The sequence below is a fragment of the Nyctibius grandis genome, chromosome 8 (genome assembly GCF_013368605.1).
Source record: "Nyctibius grandis isolate bNycGra1 chromosome 8, bNycGra1.pri, whole genome shotgun sequence".
In the NCBI taxonomy this organism is placed as follows: Eukaryota; Metazoa; Chordata; class Aves; order Nyctibiiformes; family Nyctibiidae; genus Nyctibius; species Nyctibius grandis.
In genome coordinates this window covers 23,250,607-23,274,910 of record NC_090665.1, presented here as the reverse complement: position 1 = coordinate 23,274,910, position 24,304 = coordinate 23,250,607, and the positions used below count along the sequence as shown (strand labels likewise).

Here is a 24,304-nt window from a genome sequence, read left to right as displayed (position 1 = left end):
GGAGGTTTCCAAAGCTGCAGAGGGGCCCGCGTGACCTGTTGGCTGGCACCTGGAAGTTCTCAAAATACCGTTTCCAGGTCATGTGCAACAGCCCTCAAGGACCAGATGGACAACCATAGGGCCTCTTGGGGATTCCTTACTGGGAGATATCTACTGTGCCCAAAAGAAGCACACATGAAAGCACTTTATGAAAGACTTGATCATTCACATGGCTCATGGAGAAGAGCCTGCTGGCCAGTCAGAGGCTGCACCAGCGCTGCCCCGTCTGTTCCCCCAGGCTGTAGGCTGGGGCTGTGTGCTGGGGAGCTGGGGTTGCCCAAGGACAGCAGTGCAGGGCCAGAGCAGGAATGCTCCTGTCTTCTAGAGCAGACATCTCCCAAGGAAGGACATCCCCAAGGCTGAAAGCCAGGACCCAGCTGGGGAGCCCTGGGCACGGCTGTGAGCAGTGTGGGGGAGAAGCACTCCTGCTGGCCACGGTTCTACTGTCTGTCACCTCACCACGGGGTGTCTGCCTCCCACTTGTCCGCAGAGCTGGCCAAGGCTCACCCGGCCCAGCCCGGTCCCACTGCTCTCCCAGCCCTGCCCCACCATGACCCCAGCCACGCTGCCAACCCAAGGTGCAGTGGGCATCCCACCAGGCTGCCCAGGGCTGGGTGCCAACCCTTGCCCACCCACCTACCTAAACTCTGTGTTGGCCACGCAGCAGCCCGGCCATCCCGGGCTTGCAGGGCTACCAGGAGGAGGAAGATAAGGAGGCAGGCGGGGGCCATGGCCCCCTGCAACTGCACCATGCTGCTGCTGCTGCTGCTGCTGCTGTGGCTGCTACCACTGTTGTTAGTGGCACTGCCGGAGCGGTGCCTGCGGCACAGCACAGCACATCACGGCGTGTCACAGTGGGCCTCTATGACATCACAGCCCACCCCCACATGTCACCTCGGGAGGACGGGGGTCCCAGAGGGGAGGGAGACTGGGACTGCACTGAGGAGTGTTTTGACTGTCTAGAGCTTGACGACGTGTTGATGGGTACGAATCAGGCGGAAGGGCCAACAAGGGAGATAGCATGTTGGGAGTCTGTTATGGACCACCCAACCAGGATGAAGAGGCAGATGAAATATCCTAGAAGCAGCTGGGAGAAGTCTCACAATCACCAGCCCTTTTTCTCGTGGGGTACTTCACCTTAGTGGATGTCTGCTGGAACTTCAGCCCTCAAAACTGGGCTCTGGGCACTTAAAAGGATGGACTAGGTGCTAAAAGCAACGCTTTGGACCCTGAAAAGGATGGGAACTAATTTGTTCCTCTGTGGACCCCAGAAATGAAGCTTTGGTCCCGAATATATAGCTTTGGGCACTAACCTTGAGGCTTAGAACTGCACAAGAGGGCTTTGGACCCTAGAAATGAGAGATAGGAACTGCAAAAGGATGTTTTGGGCCTTAAAAAGGGGGACTTTGGAAATGCAAATGATGTTTTGAACCCTGAAATTAGGTTTTGTGCCTTGAAATGATACTTTGGTACCCAAAACTACAGCTTTGCAACCTAAATATGGATCTTTGGAGGCTCAAAATGAGTCTTTGGACATTAAACAAATGAGCCTTTGGAGCCTAAAATGAGGCTTTGGGTGCTAAAAAGGAGTGTTTGAGTCCAAAAATGAGCAACTGGACTCTATAAATGAGGCTTTGGGTACTGTCCTGCTGTGGCATAAAACAGACCAGTTTTCCTTGCAGTGATTTTTACTTTCATCTAAGTTCCTGCTAAGTAACTGCATTTTCTGAAACTACCTGCATGTTTTGCAGACAGTGTCTCATTGCAGGACTGATAACGCTCGACGTTTATAGTTATTACTGAGGCACCGGTAGGGATGTTATGCAGAAAGGCTCTTGCTGTCCTTATTCTTAGAGAAACCAAGGTCACTGCCAAATTCCTCCCTGCTTCCGAGTGAAGAGCCGCAGGAGGGTCACCCTTACAGGGAGGAGCGGACAGGACAGATGACCCAAAATGAACCAACGCAGGTATTCCATCCCATACACGTCCTTCTCAGTATAGAGCGGGGGGATCACGAGGGTCTCGCCCCTGCTCCTTCTCGCCCCTTCTGCTATGGCCAGCGTCCAGAGAGGACTCTGTCCGTTTTCCTGCTGCCCGCGATCCCGATCCGAGCATCCCTGAATCCAGTTCCCGTCCGTCACTGGGCCCAGCCTGGGCCCTCCCAGAGCCTGCCCTGCAGTGCCGGTGGTGACGTGACCGACATCGGGGGAGCTTGATCTTGGTTGTGTATATATTTGTATAGATTTAATCATTTTCCTTGTTCTTATTATATTTTCTTTCATTATTAGAGTTTGTTAAACCTGTTTTAACTTTCCAGCCCGTAAGTCTCCTACCTTTTCCCTTTCCTTTTCCCTTCTTGCGGGGGGAGGGTTAATACAGAGCATCTGTCACCGGTTTAATGGCTGGCCCAGCCTTTAACCGTGACACCCTCATTTTCAGGGTCCAAAGCGTCCTTTGTAGCATGTAGCCCATCATTTTTAGTGCCCAAAGCCTCATGGTTGGGGTTGAAATCCTAATTTTAAGCATCAAGTCCTCTCTTTTATCACCCATAGCTTTTCTCTAGGGCCCACAGTTTCATTTTTAGGACCTAAACCCTCATTTTGAGGCCAGAAAGCATCATTTTTAAGGCAGAAAGCCTCATTTTAGGGTTCAAAGCTACATTGAGAGTGTCCAAAGCCTCATTGTTCCTTTCTAAAGTTTCACTTTTGGCTTCCAAAGCCTCGTCTTTAGGGTCCAAGGGCTCAGGTGTAGTTGCAAAGTCTCCTTAATAGAGTCCAAAGCGGCACTTTTAGGTCCCAAATCCTCCTTTTCAGGCTCCACGGCAGCATTTTTAGTAGCCAGCCAGTCGTTTTCAGGGTCCAGGCTGCATCTTGAGCATCAAAATCCTTATTTTTACGGTCCAAACGTGCCTTGTATTACGCATAGCCTTTTTTTAGGACGCACCGTTTCATTTTGAGGGCCTAAACCCTCACTTCTAGGGCAGAAAGCCTACACTGAGAGGGTCCAAAGCCTCATTTTTGTTTGCCAAAGTCTCACTTTTGCTTTCCAAAGCCTCATTTTAGGCTGCAAATCCTCATTTTAAGGGTCCAAAGGCTACTTGCAGTTTGCAAAGTCTCCTTTGCAGAGTCCAAAGACGCTTTTTTTCGTTTCCAAAGCCTCCTTTTCAGGCTCCAAAGGTTCATTTTCAGAATTCAGCCGGTTGTTTTTAAGGCATAAGCCGCATCGTGAGGGTCCAGACTCTCATTTTGATGGTCCAAATCCTTCTTTTAAGGCTCAAAGCCTCATCTTTAGGGTCCTAAGTTTTGATTCTAAGGCTTGAAAGCCTCCTTTTTATGGTCCAAACCCTCGTTTTCAGGGTCCAAACCCTCACAAGTGCCACAACCCCCTTTAAGGGCCAAAGACTCGTGTTAAGGGCCTAGAGCATCATTTGGAAGGCCCAAAGTCTGATTTGGACAATCCAAATGCTGAGTTTGAGAGTCCAAAGACGGATTTATGGGCTCCAAGGACTCATTTTCAGGCCCAAACCCTGATTTTTAGCTTTCAAAGCCTCATTTTTAAGATCCACTCTGCAATTTTGAGGACTCAAAGCCTCATTTTGAGGGTGCAACTACCGCTTCTTAGGTCTCCAAGCCTTATTTCACAGAATCACAGAATCAGAGGATCAACCACATTGGAAGAAACCTCTGGGATCATCGAGTCCAGCCGTTGCCCTGACACAACCCTGTCAACTAGGCCATGGCACTAAGTTCCATGTCCAGTCTTTTCTTAAACACATCCAGAGATGGTGACTCCACCACCTCCCTGGGCAGTCCATTCCAATGTCTAATAACCTTTTCTGCAAAGAAATTCTTCCTAATGTCCAACCTGAACCTTCCCTGGCGAAGCTTGAGGCTGTGTCCTCTTGTCCTATCGCTGGTTGCCTGGGAGAAGAGGCCGACTCCCACTTCACTACAACCTCCCTTCAGGTAGTTGTAGACTGCAATAAGGTCACCTCTGAGCCTCCTCTTCTCCAGGCTAAACAACCCCAGCTCCCTCAGCCGTTCCTCGTAGGTCAGACCCTCCAGACCCTTCCCCAGCTTGGTCGCCCTCCTCTGGACTCATTCCAACACCTCAACATCTCTCTTGAAGTGCGGGGCCCAGAACTGGACACAGTATTCAAGGTGCGGCCTCACCAGTGCCAAGTACAGAGGGACGATCACTTCCCTAGACCGGCTGGCTACACTATTCCTGATAGAGGCCAGGATGCCATTGGCCTTCTTGGCCACCTGGACCCACTGCTGGCTCATGTTTAGCCGGCTGTCGATCAGCACCCCCAGGTCTCTTTCTGCCGGGCCGCTTTCTAACCACTCTTCCCCCAGCCTGTAGCGCTGCATGGGGTTGTTGTGGCCCAAGTGTAAGACCCGGCACTTGTTCTTGTTGAACCTCATGCCGTTGGTCTCAGCCCATCTATCTAACCTGTCCAGATCCCTCTGTAGGGCCTTCCTACCCTTCAGCAGATCGACGCTCCCACCCAGCTTGGTGTCATCTGCAAATTTGCTGAGGGTGCACTCAATCCCTACGTCTAGATCATCTATAAAGATATTGAACAGCACCGGCCCCAGAACTGAGCCCTGGGGAACACCGCTAGTGACTGGCCACCAGTTGGACTTTGCCCCATTCACCACCACTCTCTGGGCTCGGCCATCCAGCCAGTTTTTAACCCATCGAAGAGTCCACCCATCCAAGCCCCGGGCAGCCAGTTTGTCTAGGAGGATGCTGTGGGAGACAGTGTCGAATGCCTTACTGAAGTCTAGATAGACTACATCCACAGCATCGTATGTTGTCAAATCAGGATGTGGTCAAGGCAGACCCCGTTTCATTCTGTTGTCATATTCATTCCATTTTCTTTAAGCTGCAATGTTATGGAAATTGCTTTAATGGAGTTTTCAGAAAGTAGACGTAAGCAGATTAAAAAGATTCCTCGTGACTCAAATAGATGATTTATGAGTTTGTTCTAACCCTTTTATGGAAAGGTATTAGAAGTGTCTTTCAAATGCTTTCATCAGGTCCGTAAAACACGAGAAGCGATTCGACGCGCAAGGAAGCCCAGAAGGAGAGTTTATATAACACATGCTTCTGTTAAAGCAATTTTACAAGTCCCCAAATAGTTGGATTACAAACCTACTGGCAGGGTTATAAAAGCACCTGTGTAATATGTAGCAGCAAAATGGCAGGTGAAGATACCTATACCTGAAGAGAGGGATTGGTAATATGCCCTTTTATCTTGGGAATGTTGCCATTAGGAATAGGGAAGCTGTCTAAGAGTGTCTAAAAGCTAACCCAGCCCTTGATACTTAAGCTCCTTAAGTTCTAAGTACAACACTTCTCCCTTTGGTTTTCACTACTCTTTAAGTATGTTTTTCGAACTACAGAAGAAGATAACTAGAGAAGAGCCTGTCTGACAGTAGTATAGAAACTTCAGGGTACGTGTATCTGAATTTTCAGGTTTGTGTTTGAACTGAACCATATAGACTTGAATGACTCTCCTGAAGTCAGAACCTTAATTTTGAATGTAGACCTTCTTGTGTCAGATTAGGCTATGAGACCTTTCATACACAAACTTAAATGGGGTGAGTAATGGAGTGTAAGATCATGCTAAAGAAACTTCAGACTATCATAGAAGGAGGCATAATTAGGTCTAAGGTGTATTTTTTTGAAGTAGAAAATATTCATTTCCTGTCTCCTTGTTCTACAGGCATGTCAGTTTTAAATAAAACAAAATGGAAAGGGGGGACACTGCAAATTGAGTTGGCCAAAGAAAGCCTTTTGCACAGGTAAAAATCAATTTTAAAAACTGTATATTGTTGCTAACGTTACCCTTTTTCTGTTTATTTGATAATATTATGGCTGTGCTTTCATGTGCTACGCTCTTATTCTTTCTAGTTTTTATTGACGTTGGTGGACCGTTGATGCATATTAGATACTGCAGCATGTTTTGCATCATTATTCCCTTAAAGGTAGCAGCTATGTTAATTCCTTAAGTAGCGAATGGTTACTGTTCTGTATGAGAGGGTCACTGCCAGCTATAATTTAGCACACAGGCAGACCTTTTTTCATATGTGATGTACTTTTTGGTACAGGCTCACCATGAAGAGGGAGGAAGCAAAGCTGCAGAAAGGAAAGCCACAGAGAAATGACAAAGCAGGTACGTTAGAGTCCCTGGAAAAGGCTGGAGTTGTAGACTTTCAAATGAAAGCAGTACCAGGTACAGAGGTGCCAGACTATAAGGTATGGTGGGGTAGATATATAGAGAATTAAAACAGAAAAATACACGGAACTGGGCACAAGCTTATTGCGTCTAAATTTATGTCAAATCTCTACACTTTATGTAAGGAAACTTTAATTAAGTGTGACAGTCCAACTTGTGAAAATTAGTCTAAAGAAATACTTTGTGTGTAGACATGTAGAGTGCTCCTGTCATTCTTTGTAACGACTGGAAATAATCTTGATCATACTGTCCTCTTTGTCGTGATAAATTAGTAAATGCTTTGTTACCTGTTTATGTTGGAAATATCTTCGTGTCACCTTTAAAAGCATGTAAAGAGAATCTGTGTCTTGTTTTTATACAACATATGCATTTTTGACAGCTGGGTTGTCAGGAACTAATCTCTGTGCTTCAGCACATTCAGGATCAGGGTCTACACATGCTTACAAAAGTAAGACTTAGAATAAAATCACTGAACGTGCAAATTTAGGCAATAAAATTATATTTACCACAAAGTTTTCAAAATTATTTGCTAAGCACAGAATGCTTTTGGAGAGTGATGGGGGGCTATTTTTAGTTTTTTAGTGGTAAAGGGGGAAAGGGCAAAAGAATAGTGATCCTGTCTATATAGTCACCACTGTTAATTCATAAACCAGAAGCCTTATATTAAAAATAGTACTTGTAAAGTAAAGAAATTCAGTTCTTTCTTGTCACTCTTCATTTGCACGTTGTAGAAATTTGGTTTGTTGGTTGGTTTTGGTTTGTTCTTTTTTTTTGAGAAGGTTGCTGGCTAAGTTGCACAGTACAAATATATCTCACTTAAGAGAGTAAACAAAAAAGAATTAGTCACAGGTGGTTCTTTATTAGTGTTTCTGTTATCAAAGAATATACATCTTGTTTTATTCCAGGGTTACTTCCATTCCTTTTTTGTTTAACACTGATGATTTTCCTTTTCTTTTAGAAATGGGTTGTTGGTAAATTCAGCAGAGTCTTGCCTGTCCTTCACCTTCGGAGTCAACAAAAAAGTAAAATATCCTTTCCCTATTGGTTGGGCATAGGCACAACTCCCTTCTTTCTTTCGTTGTATGGGGAAACATTTGCTTAACGGTCTTAATATTGACTACTGTGTCATACTTGATTTGCCAAATCCCCTAAGTAAACTTTGCAGTAAGTTTGTGTGATTGGAATAAATTTTTTAGACTGCAAGACAGTTGCTTAAAGGCTTATGGCCGTAGCATTGAAAAGGACTCTTCGTTGTCCTTTCACGCAGAATTTAGCCTGTTCATAAAGACTGGGAGCCTGCTCACTGAAGAATCATGTTGTTTTAATTCCTTAACTTAGACTAACATTGTGAAATATGACCCATCAAAATATTGCCGTAACCTTAAAAAGCTGGAGCCAGACTTGACACATGTGGTTCCTATATCCGAGCTTACTTGGCACTTGGAAGGGAGAGATGACAGCGTAAACAAGCGGCAATGACAGTTCCCTGTAACTAAGAAGCCACCTAAAAAACGGAGGCAACTGGGCAGTGAGGCTCTGAATGGAGCAGTAGTTCTCTCTTCTGGGTGCCAGTCATGTTCAAGAAACACAAGCTCCCCACAGCTAGATCAAAGATCAAAACCCAAATCCAGTGGCAAGTCTAAATTGCCTCCATCAAGCAGTCTTAATAGTAAAATATCAGGGAGAGGTTTACTATCAGATAAAAGCAATGTTTCTGGAGTTGCAGCTCAAAATAATATGTGTTTCTGATAGTGACATTGATTCTGAAGAGGAAATCAGAGCAATGGTAAAAAAAGAGTTAGAAATACAGAGAGATGAAAATGTTGAGACTGAAAGTGACTGCTTGGAAAATGTTGGCTATAATTTTCAATTAAAATACAATAGTCATTGCTCCTTAAGTGATCGAGATGCCAGGAAGAAAGCTAACAAAGGAAGTTATAGAGAGAAAGAGACTATGGAATGTGATAGTGGTTATGATTCAGGAGATACAAATGAAATTATTGCTGAAACTAAAACTCCAGATCTAAGTAGCAGGAAAACCACAATTTTAGAAGATTCTAAACAGGTAATGGTGGAAAATAAAGAAATATTAACTAATAAAAAATGTGATTTGGTAAATAACTCCTCACTGAAAACTCACAATTTAAAAGAATACCTTGAAAGAAAAGGGAAAATGAAAAAAATCCAAAATTGGTGCCTTGCAGAGTACAGCAGTTAACAGTACAACAAAGACAAGTGACACTGAAAGCTCTTATTCAGAGCCTGAGAAAGGGGAATCTGAAATCGGTTCCGATTATGAATCCGTGATGAAAAACTGTTACCGCTTAGACCTTACATTAGATGACTTAAAGGCATTAGCCACTGAAAACACTGGGACACCAGCAGAAGAATGGGATAGTACACAGAGTTCTAGTCAGCGCAGTGTTGAAGAAAATCCTCAGGGTAATAGTGCAAATAAACCAAAACTCTACATTTCACCCTGCAGTTAAAAAAAAAAATAAACAAAAAACTTCTGTCCTGAAGATGTAGTTGCTGCGATATTAGCAGGGGAGGAGAATGTTGATGAAGAAAGGTCCAAGGGACCAAATAATTCTTGTTTGAAATATCAACCCTTGAGAGGAATGGGGTCCCTTTGTGAAAAAGAGTTAACTAAGGACAGCACTGGTTTAAAGAAGAGCTCTGTAGAAAGCTGAGGTCTTGAAGCTTGTATTTCATATTGTGGGAAGGAGTCTCATAAAGACAGTGTAAGAACCACCTGTTGTATTCACTTGAAGTCAGCAGTAAAAAGAGACAAAATATGCATTGTGAACAGCACAAGGAATTGTCAGATGCTGCCTCCTTAGCAGATGAGAGAAATCAGCCACTTTCCTGGCCACGTTTACAAGGAAAGAGCAAAGATGCGAGTTCTTTGCAAGATGACCAAAATTCAGAGCATGGAGATGTTTGGACATTCAAGATGTCTTTGCAAACTACAACTGAGCCTTTGGATCCTACAAATGAGGCTTTGCAGCCTAAAATGAGTCTTTGGCAGGGAAAATTAAGACTTTGGAAGGGAAAAATGAGGCTTTGGTGTCTAAAAATGAGGCTTTGGAAGGCAAAATTAAGCCTTTGGAAAGGAAAAATGAGGCTTTGGACACTGTAATTATAACGTAGCTTTGGACCCTATAAAGACACTCATTGCCATAAAAGTAAGGGTTTAGGCTGTAATAACAAAAATGCGGGCCGTAAAAAAAAAGGCTATGGGTAAAAGATGGGTTTGGACCTTAAAAATGAGGACTTTGGCCCTAGAAATGAGTCTCTGAGCACTAGAAAGGATAGGCTCGATGCTACAAAGGACGCTTTGGACCCTGAAAACATGGGGAACCTATAGGTTCCTCTATGGAACACAGAAATGAAGCTTTGGTCCCAAATATAGGACTTTGGGCACTCCAGTGCAGGCTTAGAGCTGTAAAATGGGGTTTTGAACCTTCAAAAGGAGGATTTGAACCTTAAGAATGGGGCTTTGGACCCTAAAGAGGGGGCTTTGGAAATGAAATTAGGGTTTGAATCCTGAAATTAGGTTTTGTGCCCTCAAGTGATGCTTGGGTACCAAAAACTAAGGCTTTGCACCCTAAATATGGATCTTTGGAGGCTCAAAATGAGGCTTTGGGCCCTCATAATTGCAGACTGAATCCAAAAAATGCAGCTTTGGTCCCTGAAAAGGAGGCTTTGGAAACTAAAAATGAAGCTGTGGCCCTTCAAAACCAGGCTTTGGGCCTTAAAAGTGACTCTCTGGACCCTTAGGATGAGTCTTTAAACCTTAAAAGCACGTCTTGGAACTATAAATGAGGGTTTGTGGCCTACAAAGTAGGCTTTCAAGCTGACAAAGCCTTGGACCCTAAAAATGAGGCTTATGAGCCCTAAAATAGGAGTTAGGACCAAGAAAATTAGGGTTTGGACACTTAAGATGCTGCTTGGACCCTAAAAACAACTGGCTGGATCCTAAAAATGCCACTTTGGACCCTGAAAACGAGACTGCGAACTAAAACTGAGCCATTGGACCCTAAAAATGAGGCTTTGGAGCCTCAAATGAGGATTTAGAGCATAAAAATAAGCCTTTCGAAAGGAAAAAATGAGGCTTTGGATACTGTAAGTGTAGCTTTGGACCCTAAAACGAGGCTTTCTACCCTAAAAATGAAATTTTATACCCTAAAAATGAAAGTGTGCATCCTAAAGAAAGACTCTGGATAATAAAGGACAGGTTTAGACCTGATGTATTTCTGCCTCCCACCTGGGAAGTCTGGTAGATAGAATTTCCCTAAGTCAATGGATATTGAAGAAACTGTCAGAGAGCTACTGTGCAAAGGCCTCAGCGTGAGCTGCGTGTCCGGCCAAAACCTGAGCAGGAGTTGAGTGAACAGTCACAGTGGTGGCAATGTCCCGGCAGGCAGAAGGTGATGAGTGTCAGAGCGGGCAGCAGGCCACTCCTGACTGTGTCACAGTGGGCAGCATTGTCGGCAGTTGCCATGTCACCATGATGTCACAATGGGTGTGTGACATGGCCGCACAGAGGTTATAAAAGGGGCTACACTGAAAGAGCACACTGCACACTGAAAGAGCGTCCATAGGACGAACAGGGATGAGCTCCCACATGGCTGGTGCCACTAAGGAGCAACGCAACAGTGTGAGGTGGAACTAGATGGACTTCTGGGATGGGATGGAGGGCACCCTCACGATGCCCAGCATCACCGCTGAAGGTACAGGCATCCACAGGCACCGCAGGAGCGTTGTCATGACCTACAGTTGCAGCGTTGGGTGGGCGAGACTCAGCTCTGCAGCCATCTCACGGGTGTCTCCATCTGGGGCTGGGGACAGAAGTGACACTTGACATCTGCCAATGTGCACAGCTCACGGGGTGTTGGAGGGTTGAGAGCCGGCAGACAGAGCATGACCTGATTTTCCTTTGCTTTCCAGAGCGAAGAGCCATCTGGAATGCAGTGTCCGGCTACGTTCAAGAGCAGCTCCTGCTGCACAAGGTGGGGCGACATCTGCATCCTCCTCATGCACCCAGGGGGTGGGGAGGCTCCATGGCCTGCAGTTACTCTTGCCCTCCTCAGAAAGCAGGAAACTTACCCCAACAGTCCCCACCAAGGGCCAAACAGGGCTCGTGCAATACGGTATCATCTGTTGTAAGTGACATTGTAGCGCAGGGCAGATCCTGGTCGCTGGAGACCCCCTGGATGGCCTCGGGCTGCTTCTGCCCTGACTCCAGCACTGCTATTTTTGGAGGGAGAAGGGCAGGGAGAGCACTCGGCATCTCCTCCCCAAAGCTCTTCCCACTGCCCCGGCTTGTGCCTCTGAACAGCGGGAGCAGGCAGGATGCAGCCTGAAGCACCATCCTTGGATGGGGCCACCCCCAGCTCTTCCCTCCAGCCAGTCCTCACCCTTTGTCCCTTCCCTTCTCTCCCACTTGCAGGGGGTCCGAATTCCCGCCCTCGGCTCCTTCGACACTGTCCCCGAACAGATCCAGGTTGGAAGTGAGACCGTGACAGTCCAGAGGCCCGTGTTTCACCTGGCCAGGAATCTCATAGTTGTCCTCAACCTGATGGACGAGAAGGCCTACGTGCCCGGTAAGATGGCGGATTAAACCCTGGCTGGCTGCACGGTCATTGCATCCCTTCCCTGGGTCTGAAATGCCTCTCTAAAGCAACTCCCTCTCTGAAGAGCAGGTCCAAAAACGGGGCCTTTCTGGGTGATGCAATGACTGCAACACGCAGCCCTTGGGAAACGCCTGCAGAAGGGCCACTGGGTGAGCGTCTCCATCCCTCCTGTGTGGTTTTGCAGACATCAAGGAGCTGGAGCCCCTCAAATACGCCAAGGTGGCCACGGCTGCCTCTGTATCACAGCTAAAAGCAGAGAGCTGCATCCAAGGCACCATGTCCCTCCTCTCTCAGTGCTTGGGGAAAGGGAAGAACATCGCCCTTGTCCTGAAGGACGTAGGGGTGCTTCTCATCGAAGACAGGAGAGTGAAAATGAAGATTTTTTACGCCTTCCTGGAGATGATGTCTGGGAAGGAGAACTTGGAAAAAGCTGTTTTTAAGGTGAGCGTTTTGGCTTCTCCATGGCCTGGGCAGTCCCACAGTGATGCCCCAGCACTGCTCGCATGTAGCCCACCAGGACATGGCCGGCCACTTGGTCCTACCAGCTCTCAATGCCTCAGACTCCTCCAGTATTGAGTGTCTGAGCCATGCTGAGGATGTCCTGCCATCTTTGGGCTCCTCCTATACTGAGTGCCTCAGCCACACTGAGAACATTGTGCCATCTTCATGCTCCTCTGTTGCAGGTCCCTGGGCTGCTGGACACGGTGGTGTCCCAGGTGGTACCTGTGGCCTCACTGACCCTTTCTGTCCCCGTCATCATCTTTCCTGAGTGAGTACATCTGCAGATGTAGCCTCTAGTTGCTCAGATGTGGTTTGGTAGCATTTGCTCCTTGCTACCATGGGTGTCCTGCCACAAGGGCACCAGGCAGCCACTGTCATTTGTGTCCCCAGCCCATAGTCTTGCCTGTGAGGCAGATGTGATGGCGAAGATGGAGGACTTGAGGTGACAATTTCTTCCCATCATGGCCTGCCCTTCTTTGCAGGGTGACTCCATTTCCCAGGATGGTCTTCAGGGATGGGGTGTAGTCAACTTGGGGAAAAAAAAAAAAATAGTTTTTCATGCAATGCCAAAATCTGCTTGTGAGCAGGTGATCGTGGCAAGTGGCAAGGGCTGGTGGTGCTGTGGCTCATGCTGGTGTCACCTCTTTGTCTCTAGGTTTGAGCTCGAGTTTATGTCCAATGCACTGCCCAAGGACGTTCTCAAGACCTTGAGAAAAGCTGAGGATAAGGAGAAGATAGAAGAGATTTTGACAGCTCTCACGCAGGGCAAAAAAGGTGAAGCTGCTCCTGGCTCTTCTCCATAGCACAGCCAACCAGCTTATGTGATGTATTGGGGAAAAGCCTTCGGTGATGATTGTCAAAAGACTCTGCCTTTTGCCGGAGATTCATGATGGCTCGGCACTGTCTTATCTGCCAATGACTCGTTGGCTTCCACAAAACCAAACCCCAGGGTGGGATGTGCCCAAGGGAACAGAGGGAGGATGGCAATCCAAGGTCCCCGGGAAGTGACCCCTCTGCAAGAGTCCCTGTCCCATCAGTGGCACCACCCACCTCCTGTTTCCCAAATCTGGTGCCAATAACACGGTCACAAAACCACATTACGCCATGGAAATGAGGAGCTGGACAGGAGCCGGTGTCAGGTGGCTGCGAGGGGAGCAGAATGGCCCTCTTGGACATTTTGGGAAGAGGCCTGAGTACCTCTGCATGTCATCAGGCCTGGCAGCATCACAGCAATGCTTTTCTGACAAGGTCTCTCCTTCCCAGATCGAGTGGAATGTGGTGACGTGCCCTCACCTGCAGATTCCATCTTGGAAGCTCTACAGCTCCAGCAAATGGTGGAGAAGAAGAAGAAGAAGGAGCCTCAGGCCAGGTGAGTCTGGAAACTCGGAGCTGCTGTTTGCATGGTGTCATTTTCTGACCCAGCAAGATCCTATTCCCCAGCCCCAAACACTGCCCAACAGTGGTGAAGGCAGCGCCCAGAGGGGCAGGATGGGGCTGCCAGGAGCCCCCAACTTCACGGGGCTGGTTCCTCTCCAGCCCTTCAGGAGAGCCCCAGCGTGGCCTCGTGAGCTGTGCCCCAGGGACAGCCGTGTGTGTGTCGCGTGTCCCGGCTGAGGGGGTTTCCTCTCCTGAGCTGAGCGCAGCCATCGGCTCAGCTGCCAGCGGCTGCGCAAAGAGGCACGTGGCTTGTGGGGGCAGGATGCGGCCCCAAACCCATCGTGTCCTCAGTCAGACCCATCCCTTTGTGTCCTTTCAGGCTGCAAGCCATCCCAGGTGACTCCTCTGGAGAAAAGCAGCCTGTGAGCAGCCAACCCAAGGGCCATCCTGTGCCCAAAGGCCAATTATCAAAGCAGAGCCAAGCACCAGCAGCAAAGCTTCGGAAGTACAGAGGAGGAGGACAAGGAGAAAAGAATGTTCCCATGGGGAGCAAACCACTGTCATTGAGACCTGAGGCCAGCACGTCAGAGGAGCCCACCTATAAGGTCTTCATTCCTCAGCCACCAAGACCTGAGACTGCACAACTGCTAAACTCAAAGCCTGAGATGTTCTGGTCAGTGCTGAAAGAGCCCCAGAAGACCATATTAGCGGGATACAGCTTTCAGCCCTCCCTTTTGGTGCCACCAATGTACTCGGGGTCCGGGTCTACGCGATGCCACACACTGCTTACCAGACCAGTGATCTCCAGGATGATGTGGCCCTGGATGGAATGATCAGGACTTGGGGTGCCCGGAGCAGAGGGAGCACCACCTGAGGTGGCAAAACAGGTACATGATTCTGATCTGTGTCACCCTTGGGTACTACTTCCATGTAGAAAAGCAGAGATAGAGGGAGAGTGGGGACTCTTCAAAGGTCCCTTAGTTCTGACTGATGGATGGCTGAGTTCCCATCTTGGGCTCTTCCGTCACCAGGGGCGAGGTACTCATTTGCCAGTGGCATCCTCTCTCCTGTAGCCTCGGGAAATGCATAAGGCCGTGATATTTGGCCGTGTTTGGAAGGTGTGACTAACCACAAGGCTGCTCTGGGCCAGAGAGGGGAGTGTTTCTTCACAGCTCGTTGTTCCTTTAGGTCCCCAGTTGGAAGAGAAAGGCTTTTTGCGTGGATCTGGCAGAGCTTGGGAGCAAAGTGCTGCTGCTAAGGAGGGTGCAGAGAAAGGGTAAATAGAGGGAGAGAACAGTTGCCCTGCCCTCAGTGTCCTGCCCTGAAGCCATCCAAGGGGTCTGTGTGGGGGCAAAGAGCTCCCCAGACCTGCAGTATTGTTTCAGAAGAGTCTCTCTTCTGCTGCGGAAACCCATCTGTCTTCGGGACACAAGGAGCTTGGGAAAGAGATGAATAAAAACACGAAGGAGACATTGCAAAAGTGTGTCGCCTTTTTGTTTGTTCGCAACTGTCTTTCACCAGAACAGGAGAGAAGGATTTTACAGTTGGCCATGGCTCTGAGGTTGGCCCAGCATGGTCCTGGAAGTGGGGCCGTCTGAGGGACCTTCTTTCAGGACCTTTTCCATCCAAGGGAACTTTTCCATGGCCACTATGAAAAGGAATCTGCTTTCTTGGGCAAGAGAAGGCAACTGGGCACTCGGAGCAATATGGTGAAGAACCAAGTGTCCCTGGAGGGGAAAGGAGAGGACGTGAGTGCAGCTGGGGAGGGCATGGAGGGCACCTATGTGCAGGGGCAGTGGAGGCCACCTGAGCTGTCACCCAGGTCTGTAAGGGACCGGGGAAGGAGAGCAAGCAAGGTTGAGCCCAGCTCTGCTGTCCTGGAGTTTCTGCTTCTACTTGGGGTACAGCCAGGGCTCTTTACTATCCCAGTTTGTCCAATTTGTATCTCTACTTATTAAATCCTCCAAGTAGGTGCCCCCTTTGGCCATCCCATGGGCCACCTGCACTGACAGAAGGTCCATGTCCTGTCCCAGCACCATGGCATTCATGTAGCCTGCTGCTACCTGGCACTTTCCTCTTTGCCCAAATCCATCCTATTCAACCCAGGAACCAAACTGTCCTTCAGGGGAAGCTTCTGCTTAGGGCTCTCTCCAGCATCTGGGGGAAGGTGTCACCCCCTTCTGGACCTCCCCAGAACCAGGAGCTTAGTTTTGGGGTGAGTTGTGTCTCGCTGAGGAGTCTGCAGTGTCACCCTGTCCAGCTGAGCTTGTCAAATTGGGTCTTTCTACTGAGGGAAATCGTAAAATGGTGGAAGAATTCTGGCTGGAGGGGACATCAAGACGTCTCCAGCCCAAGCCCGTGCTCAGAGCAGGTCACATCAGGCTGCTCAAGGGCATGCCCAACTGAGGTGTCAACACCTCTGAAGTCTTGCCCCTCTGGCTACAAGGCCTTCCCACCCTATAGGTAAAAAGCCCTCCTTTTTAACACCCAAAATCCTCATTTTTGTGTCACCGCTGCCATGTTTAGGGCACAAAGCCTCGATTTTTATTGTCTAAAGCTGCATCTTCAAGGCACAAAAACCTATTTGAGGGTCCAAATGCCTCCACTTGGAGCCTAAATCCTCATTTTCACAGTCCAAAGCCTCATTTGAGTGTCCAAAGCACGTTTTTAAACCCAAACCCTCATTTTCAAGATAGAAGCCTTAGTTTTAGGGTCCACGGTATCACTTTTAAAGGCCCAACGCCTCCTTCTGGGGGTCCAAAGAGTCAGTTTTAAGGTCCAAAACCTCATTTTTAGAATACAAACCCTCATTTATAAGTTCCAGACCGTACTTCAAAGGTTCAAAGACTCATTTTAAGGGCCCAAAGCATCATTTTTAATGCCCCAAAGCATAATTTTTAATGACCCAAGTCTGATTTTGAAGGTCCAAAGCTTCATTTTTAGGGTTCACAACCTCATTTTTGGGTCCAAACCCTCAACTTAGCTCCCAAAGCCCCATTTTCCCATAGCCGAATTTTTAGGATCCAGTCTGTAATTTTCAGGGCCCTAGGTCTCATTTTTAGGCACAAAGCCTCATCTTTTTAAGGTCCAAAGCCTCATTTTTAAGGTCCAAAGCCTCATTTTTATTTTCCAAATCTGAATTTTGAGGGCCAGAACTCTATCATTTATAGAGTCCAAAGCCTCATGTTTAGGGTCCAAACCTTCATTTTAGGTTAAGAACCTTAAATTGGGCCTGGCACCTAATTTTCAGGATAAAAGCATCAGTTATAGTTTGCAAAGGGTCCAAACCTTTGCAAAGGGTCTCATTTTTAGGGTCCAAACCTCATTTGAAGACACAAAAGCTCATTTTGGAGTCCAAAGCCTCATTTTAGTTACCAAACCTTACATTATAGGGCTCAAAGCTTTATTTTTAGGGTCCAAATTCTCATTCACAACACCCAACCCTCTCTTTTACAGTTCGAACTCTTAAGTTGAGGACTTACTTTTAAAGCCAAAAGATTCATTTTAAGGGTCTAAATGCTCATTTTTAGGACCAAAACAACTCTTTTAAGATCCAAAGCTACATTTATAGTCTCTGAATTATCATTTTAGGGTCCACAGCATCATTTTTAGTTTCCATTAGAGTCCAAAGCATCAATTCCAGGGTCCAAAGCCTCAATCTCATCATCCAGACCCTCACTCTCAGAGTCCAAATCCTCGGTTTTAGATCCAGACTCTTATACTAAGTTACCAAAGCCTCATTTATGTGGTCCAAAGCCTCATTTTTAAGGCCAAAAGCTTCGTTTTGAGAGGCCAAATACTGATCTGTAGGGTCTAAACCCTCTTTTTCTGGAACAAAGCCTCGGATTTAGAGTCCAGAGCTTTATTTGGAGGCTGTAAAGTCTTGTTTATAAGACCCAGATATTTCTTTTAGAGTCCAAAATCTAATTTTGTTGTCCAAATCCCTGTTTTCGGTTTCTAATCCCAAATTGTGAGCATCCAAAGTCTCAATTTTAGGGCCCAGTGCCTCCTTTTTAGGGTTCTAAGCCTCATTTATTGGGTCCAAATCCTAAATTTTACAGTCCAAAACTTCGTATTTAGAGTTTAAAGCCAAAATTTCTGTTTGCAAGTCTCATTTTTAGGGCCCAAACCCTCATTTTTAGGATCCTTCCCCTGATTTTAAGGATCTCAAGCCTCATTTTGACAGCCTGAATGCTCATTTGTAGGGTCTAAGCCCTCACTTAAAAAGCAAATCCTCAGTTTTAGAGTCCAAAGATTTATTTGGAGAGCACAAAGACTCATTTCTAAGGGCCAAAGCCTCGTGTTGAGTGTCTAAGCACTCATTTTTATAGTCTAAATTAGGGGTCTAACTCTTTCAGGCCTAGAGACTGATTTTAAGGGCTGAGAGCCTCATTGTAGGACCCAAACGTTCATTAGTTTTGAGGAGTTAAAACCTCTTTTCTAGGGACCAAAGCCCAGTTTTTAGGGCTCAAAGCCTCATTTTGGGGGTCTAAAGCCTCATTTTTAAAGCCTAACTGCTTGTGCTGAGGGCACAAAACCATATTTCTACGGTCTGAAGCCTGATCTAGCCTCAGGTAGTGTTTGTTCTTCTAAGCACGTCAGATTGCAGTTGACATCCCACCATTCGCTGTCACTGAGAGGGCAGGATCAGGCCCCTGGCTTCTGCAGGTGCTTTTCATGTCACTGGTGGCATCATCCAGGGGTATTCTTTCTCCTTCACGGCCAGCTCTCAGCTTCCACGAAGCACATTGTGACATCTGCGTTGAGGGGAGCTGAGGAACCAAAGCCCATCTGGGCTCCGCACCCTCAGCTCAGCCTCAGGCCGTGATGGGACCTGAGGGAACCTTCCACTGCTGAGACACCTGCTAGGTACCCACCTGAGCTGCTTTGCCCCTTTGGGGCAGGAGGGCTTTCCTCTGGGACTCCCCCCAAGTCCTCAATGGGTTTGGCAGCCCTCGTCTCAACAGAGCACCCAGCCAGGGTGGCAGCTGGGGAGTCCTCCTCTGTAGAGACCCCAGATAGCACCCCTGGTCCAGGAGGAAGCTCCAGCTGCATGCAGCCACCTGGGACTCCCCCTGGGCAGAAACCAAAGGTGGTTTGCCTCCGATGGAAGGAGCCCCCATGCCCGGTGGCTTCCTGGGACCCCTCCGAGGTAGCAGCGCAGATCGGTTTGCCTCACCTGGGAGGGAGCTGACATCCCACCTGTGCACCAGGAACTCCTCAGGGGTAGTTCCTCCAGCGGTTTTGCATCCTCGGGGTCAAGCCCTCACCCTCTGTGGCTGCAGAGTATTTCTACCAGTGCACAGCCTAGTTTCTCTCCTCAGAGACCTACCCCCAATGAAGAGCTGGGAAGCAGCTGAGGATTTCTCCCTGGTAGATCCCCAATGTGACTGTCCTCCCTGGAGCGAAAAATCTCATCCCAGGTGACAGCCCACTTGACCTGCGAATCATTTCCCAGAGCTCTTTTAAATTTTACAGAGAAACTGCATTCCCAGGTAGCAGCCTGGGACTCCTAAAAGGTACCTATCCAAGAAGTTGTAGCGAGGTGGGTGTTGGTCTCTTCTCCCAGGTAACAAGTGATAGGACGAGAGGAAATGGCCTCAAGTTGCACCAGGGGAAGTTTAGATTGGAGATCAGGAACAATTTCTTCACCAAAAGGGTTATCAAGCACTGGGACAGGCTGCCCAGGGAAGTGGTGGAGTCACCATCGCTGGAGAGATTTAAAAGACAAGTAGATGTGGTGCTGAGGGACATGGTTTAGTGGCTGACGTGATAGTGTTGGGTTAACGGTTGGACTCGATGATCTTAAAGATCCTTTCCAACCAAAACGATTCTATGATCCTATGATCCTAAGTTTATCTGCTATTGCAAGCAGGACCATGGTTAGTAGTGGCTGAGGCTTCCTGCCAGGACTCGCAGTGTCTTTTGGCCACCTCAGGAGGGAGCTAAACCCTTGGGTACCAGCCCCAGATTCCTCCAAGGCAGCTGCCAGTGGAGTTTCGTGTGTGCTGCAGGCAGGTCCATGCCTGGTAGCTGCCTGGGTCTCCTCCCAGGCATCTCCTGGAGACTTTTGGCCTCCTGTAAAAGGGAGCTGAAGTCCCAAGCAGCAGCTCCGGATTCCTCCAAGGCAGCTACCTGAGGACTTTTCATGTAATCGTAGAATCATAGAATGGTTTGGGTCGGAAGGGACCTTAAAGACCATCTCGTTCCAGACCCCCCCCGCCACCCTGCCATGGGCAGGGACACCTTCCACTAGACCAGGTTGCTCCAAGCCCCATCCAGCCTGGCCTTGAACACTGCCAGGGAGGGGGCAGCCACAGCTGCTCTGGGCAACCTGGGCCAGTGTCTCACCACCCTCACAGCAAAGAATTTCTTCCTAATATCTCATCTCAATCTCCCATCTTTCAGTTTAAAACTGTTCCCCCTCGTCCCATCACTACATGTTCCTCAGTCAGCCAGGAGCACAGCAGAGGCAACGGTGAGTTCCGCAGCTGAGTCAGTGTGGAGGAGACCCGGGGGGTTCCTGGAGCAGGTCAGTTCGTGTGGGCAGTTCGGTTTGCACAGCAGTTCAGGGAGTCAGAAAGGGAGAGTGACTGGTGGAATCAAACTCTGCCAAGACAGATGCACCAGCCGACCACAGTGCAAGGGACAAAGGACCCCCTACCCCCTCACCACCAGGTAAAGGGAGCACGCCCAGGAGACAGCGGAGAGCAGAAGCAGGTTACTGCTCAGGGGTACAGGCAAATCCGCCCTCAGCCTGCCTCACCTTCCCAGGTGCCCTTACACAACAGATACGAGGCCCTGGAATTGGTTGGGCAGACAACAGATGATGTGGATGTAGGTCCTTCTGGGGTGGAAGGGTCATCTAGGCAGCCTATCTCCCACATCACAACCAATCATGCTAAGAGTGCCCAAAGATGATCTACAGCATATAAGGAAGAAAAGATCTCTGAAAACGTGATGACATCCCTGAGTCACACAACATCCAGAGCGTACAGTCCCTCTCTGGGGTTAGTGGCTTCTGTTTCATTATGCAGCACTTCCTTTCCCTGCCCTCTGAGATCTGGAAGCCTGAAATTAGGTTTTGTGCCCTGAAATGATGCTTTGGTACCCAGCACTAGGGCTTTGAACCCTAAAAAAGGGGCTTTGGGGGCTCAAAATGAGGCTTTGGACATTCAAGAAATGAGCCTTTGGAGCCTAGATGAGGAGTTTGGGCCGTAAGTGAGGCTTGGGGACCTAAGAAGCGGTAGTTGCACCCTCAAAATGAGGCTTTGAGTCCTCAAAATTGCAGAGTGGATCCTAAAAATGAGGCTTTGAAAGCTAAAAATCAGGGTTTGGGCCTGAAAATGAGTCCTTGGAGCCCATAAATCTGGCTTTGGACTCTCAAACTCAGCATTTGGACCATCCAAATCAGACTTTGGGCCTTCCAAATGATGCTCTAGGCCCTTAACATGAGTCATTGGACCTTAAAAGGGGGTTGTGGCACTTATGAGGGTTTGGACCCTGAAAACGAGGATTTGGACCATAAAAAGGAGGCTTTCAAGCCTGAGAATCAAAACTTAGGACCCTAAAGATGAGGCTTTGAGCCTTAAAAGAAGGGTTTGGACCATCAAAATGAGAGTCTGGACCCTCACGATGCGGCTTATGCCTTAAAAACACAGGCTGAATTCTGAAAATGAACCTTTGGAGCCTGAAAAGGAGGCTTTGGAAACGAAAAAAAGTGGCTTTGAACTCTGCAAAGGAGACTTTGCAAACTGCAAGTAGACTTTAAACCCTTAAAAGGAGGATTTGGAGCCTAAAATGAGGCTTTGGAAAGCAAAAGTGAGACTTTAGCAAACAAAAACGAGGCTTTGGACACTCTCAGTGTAGCTTTGGACCCTGCAACAAGGCTTTCTGCCCTAAAGTGAGGGTTTAGGCCCTCAAAATGAAACGGTGCGTCCTAAAAAAAGGCTATGCGTAATAAAAGACACGTTTGGACCGTAAAAATAAGGATTTTGACGCTCAAGATGCAGCCTGGACCCTGGAAATGACTGGCTGGCTACTAAAAATGCTGCTGTGGAGCCTGAAAAGGAGGATTTGGGACCTAAAAGTGCCGCTTTGGACTCTATTAAGGAGACTTTGCAAACTACACCTGAGCCCTTGGACCCTAAACGCGAGGCTTTGGAAGCCAAAAGTGAAACTTTAGAAAGGAACAATGAGGCTTTGGACACTCTCAATGTAGCTTTGAACCCTAAAATGAGGCTTTCTGCCTTAAAAATGATGCTTTCTGGCCTCAAAATGAGGGTTTAGGTCCTAAAAATGAAACTGTGGGCCCTAGAGAAAAGCTATGGGTGATAAAAGAGAGGACTTGATGCTTAAAATTAGGATTTCAACCCCAACCATGAGGCTTTGGGCACTAAAAATGATGGGCTACATGCTACAAAGGACGCTTTGGACCCTGAAAATGAGGGTGTCACGGTTAAAGGCTGGGCCAGCCATTAAACCGGTGACAGATGCTCTGTATTAACCCTCCCCCCGCAAGAAGGGAAAGGGAAAGGGAAAAGGTAGGAGACTTACGGGCTGGAAAGTTAAAACAAGTTTAACAAACTCTAATAATGAAAGAAAATATAATAAGAACAAGGAAAATGATTAAATCTATACAAATATATACAAAACCAAGATCAAGCTCCCCCGATGTCGGTCACGTCACCACCGGCACTGCAGGGCAGGCTCTGGGAGGGCCCAGGCTGGGCCCAGTGACGGACGGGAACTGGATTCAGGGATGCTCGGATCGGGATCGCGGGCAGCAGGAAAACGGACAGAGTCCTCTTTGGATGCCGGCCATAGCAGAAGGGGCGAGAAGGAGCAGGGGAGAGACCCTCGTGATCCCCCCGCTCTATACTGAGAAGGACGTGTAGGGGATGGAATACCTGCGTTGGTTCATTTTGGGTCACCTGTCCTGTCCGCTCCTCCCTGCAGGGGCAACCCTCCTGCGGCTCTTCACTCGGAAGCAGGGAGGAATTTGGCAGTGACCTTGGTTTCTCTAAGAATAAGGACAGCAAGAGCCTTTCTGCATAACATCCCTACCGGTGCCACAGTGATAACTATAAACGTCGAGCGTTATCAGTCCTGCAATGAGACACTGTCTGCAAAACATGCAGTTAGTTTCAGAAAATGCAGTTACTTAGCAGGATCTTAGCTGAAAGAAAAAAAATCACTGCAAGGAAAATTGGTCTATTTTAGCAGACGTTTAGCACTATGTCCCCACAGATTGCTCTCACAACAAAGGTGCCAGGCCTGCATGGTGCCAGGACGTTACCCCCAACCTCACCATCCAGCATTCAAAGACTTAAAAACCATGCTAAATTAAACTACAAAATTTAAACACACTGATGCAGTTTATTCTTTTTGCTGATTCTTTGGACTTGGAAGGCTCCCATCATATTATCCATGAAATCAATGCTCACATAATCATCACTAAACATGTACTTTATACTATCAAAAAGTATTTGTGCCACCATCACTAGCAAATTGAAGGAAGCTCCACTAGCCAGTGTTTTTAAGCAGGAGATGAGGCTAGTGAACAGCTATAATATTTACTACATTCAGAATATCATGCGGCACAGGAGGACTTAAAATTCCCCAAGTTTTTTCCATCTCTTACTAAGAAGTTTGATTTGCTTGCTTACCTCTTGCAGAGTCTGCTCCTTTGTCATTACTTCCTGGAGTTAAATCAGACCTTGTTTCTAAAGGTACTTTATTTAGGCAGTCTCCTAAAATACAGATGTAAGAAACAAAGTAACTTACCATACAAGACAGTCATCATTTAGTTTTATTTCAGAAGCGTCTTCTGAGCCTGACCTACATCCCTATCACAAGGTGAGCACGCTCTACTTATTTGTTGAGCAATTAATATGCTTAGAGTGTAAAATAAAAGTAGTTTCAGAGTAACTCAAGTAGTTGAGTTTTCTGAAGACATTCACAGCTCCAAGACTGTTTGACTAAAACAAATGAGCAAAGCAGTAGCAATCAACACTTACTCGTAGTCACTAAAGACTGTTGGCTGAAAAACTGATTACAGCTTTTCACACAAGGATTCACAACTTACCTGTGTATTTGCAACACTGAGTGTGCAATGAGTTACCAAGACTTACAAAGAAATCTTGAGTTTCTTAGCTATTACATATTCCATTCCTGATGCATGCAGCAGTACTCCAAGCTTTCAATACAATTTTCAACTAAAAACCTGAATACAGATTGTTTAAGTTGCTTGTAAGGTCATGGAATAGATGCATGCAACATTTCATGAATGCAGTGAGATTTCTGTGATTTTTCTCTCCAAGAGTCTGGCAAGTTTTATTGCTTTGCCATTAGAGTGCTATAAAGCAACCAAATGTGAAATATGCCCAGCACAACCCTACATCAGTTGAATTTACACAGGACTAAGGTGACCTATTATTTTATAGATTGCAGGGACTATGACACTGAGACAAGCTTTATGCACATCAGGAATTTTAGCAAG

General features: G+C 47.4%; 1 protein-coding gene and 1 pseudogene across 1 annotated transcript; both read left to right on the top strand.

The window, feature by feature from the left end:
• Positions 1–5,775: 5,775 nt before the first annotated feature.
• Positions 5,776–9,984, top strand: LOC137666526 (nucleolar protein 8-like; annotated as a pseudogene).
• A 716-nt stretch (positions 9,985–10,700) lies between these two features.
• On the top strand, positions 10,701–21,567 carry LOC137666525 (coiled-coil domain-containing protein 81-like). Its single transcript, XM_068406606.1, has 8 exons — positions 10,701–10,814; positions 11,173–11,301; positions 11,742–11,895; positions 12,110–12,366; positions 12,609–12,694; positions 13,082–13,200; positions 13,690–13,795; positions 21,465–21,567. Exons 1-8 carry the CDS (start codon positions 10,701–10,703, stop codon positions 21,565–21,567), a joined length of 1,068 nt encoding a protein of 355 aa, XP_068262707.1.
• Positions 21,568–24,304: the final 2,737 nt, after the last annotated feature.

What these genes read in the sequence shown, in the direction of transcription:
- LOC137666525 (XM_068406606.1), top strand. Translation starts at nt 10,701, where the DNA reads ATGTCCCGGCAGGCAGAAGGTGATGAGTGTCAGAGCGGGCAGCAGGCC. An exon ending in CGAGAAGGCCTACGTGCCCG is followed by an intron (nt 11,896 to 12,109) that starts GTAAGATGGCGG and finishes GTGGTTTTGCAG; the next exon opens with ACATCAAGGAGCTGGAGCCC. An exon ending in AAGAAGGAGCCTCAGGCCAG is followed by an intron (nt 13,796 to 21,464) that starts GTGAGTCTGGAA and finishes TTAAAAACACAG; the next exon opens with GCTGAATTCTGAAAATGAAC.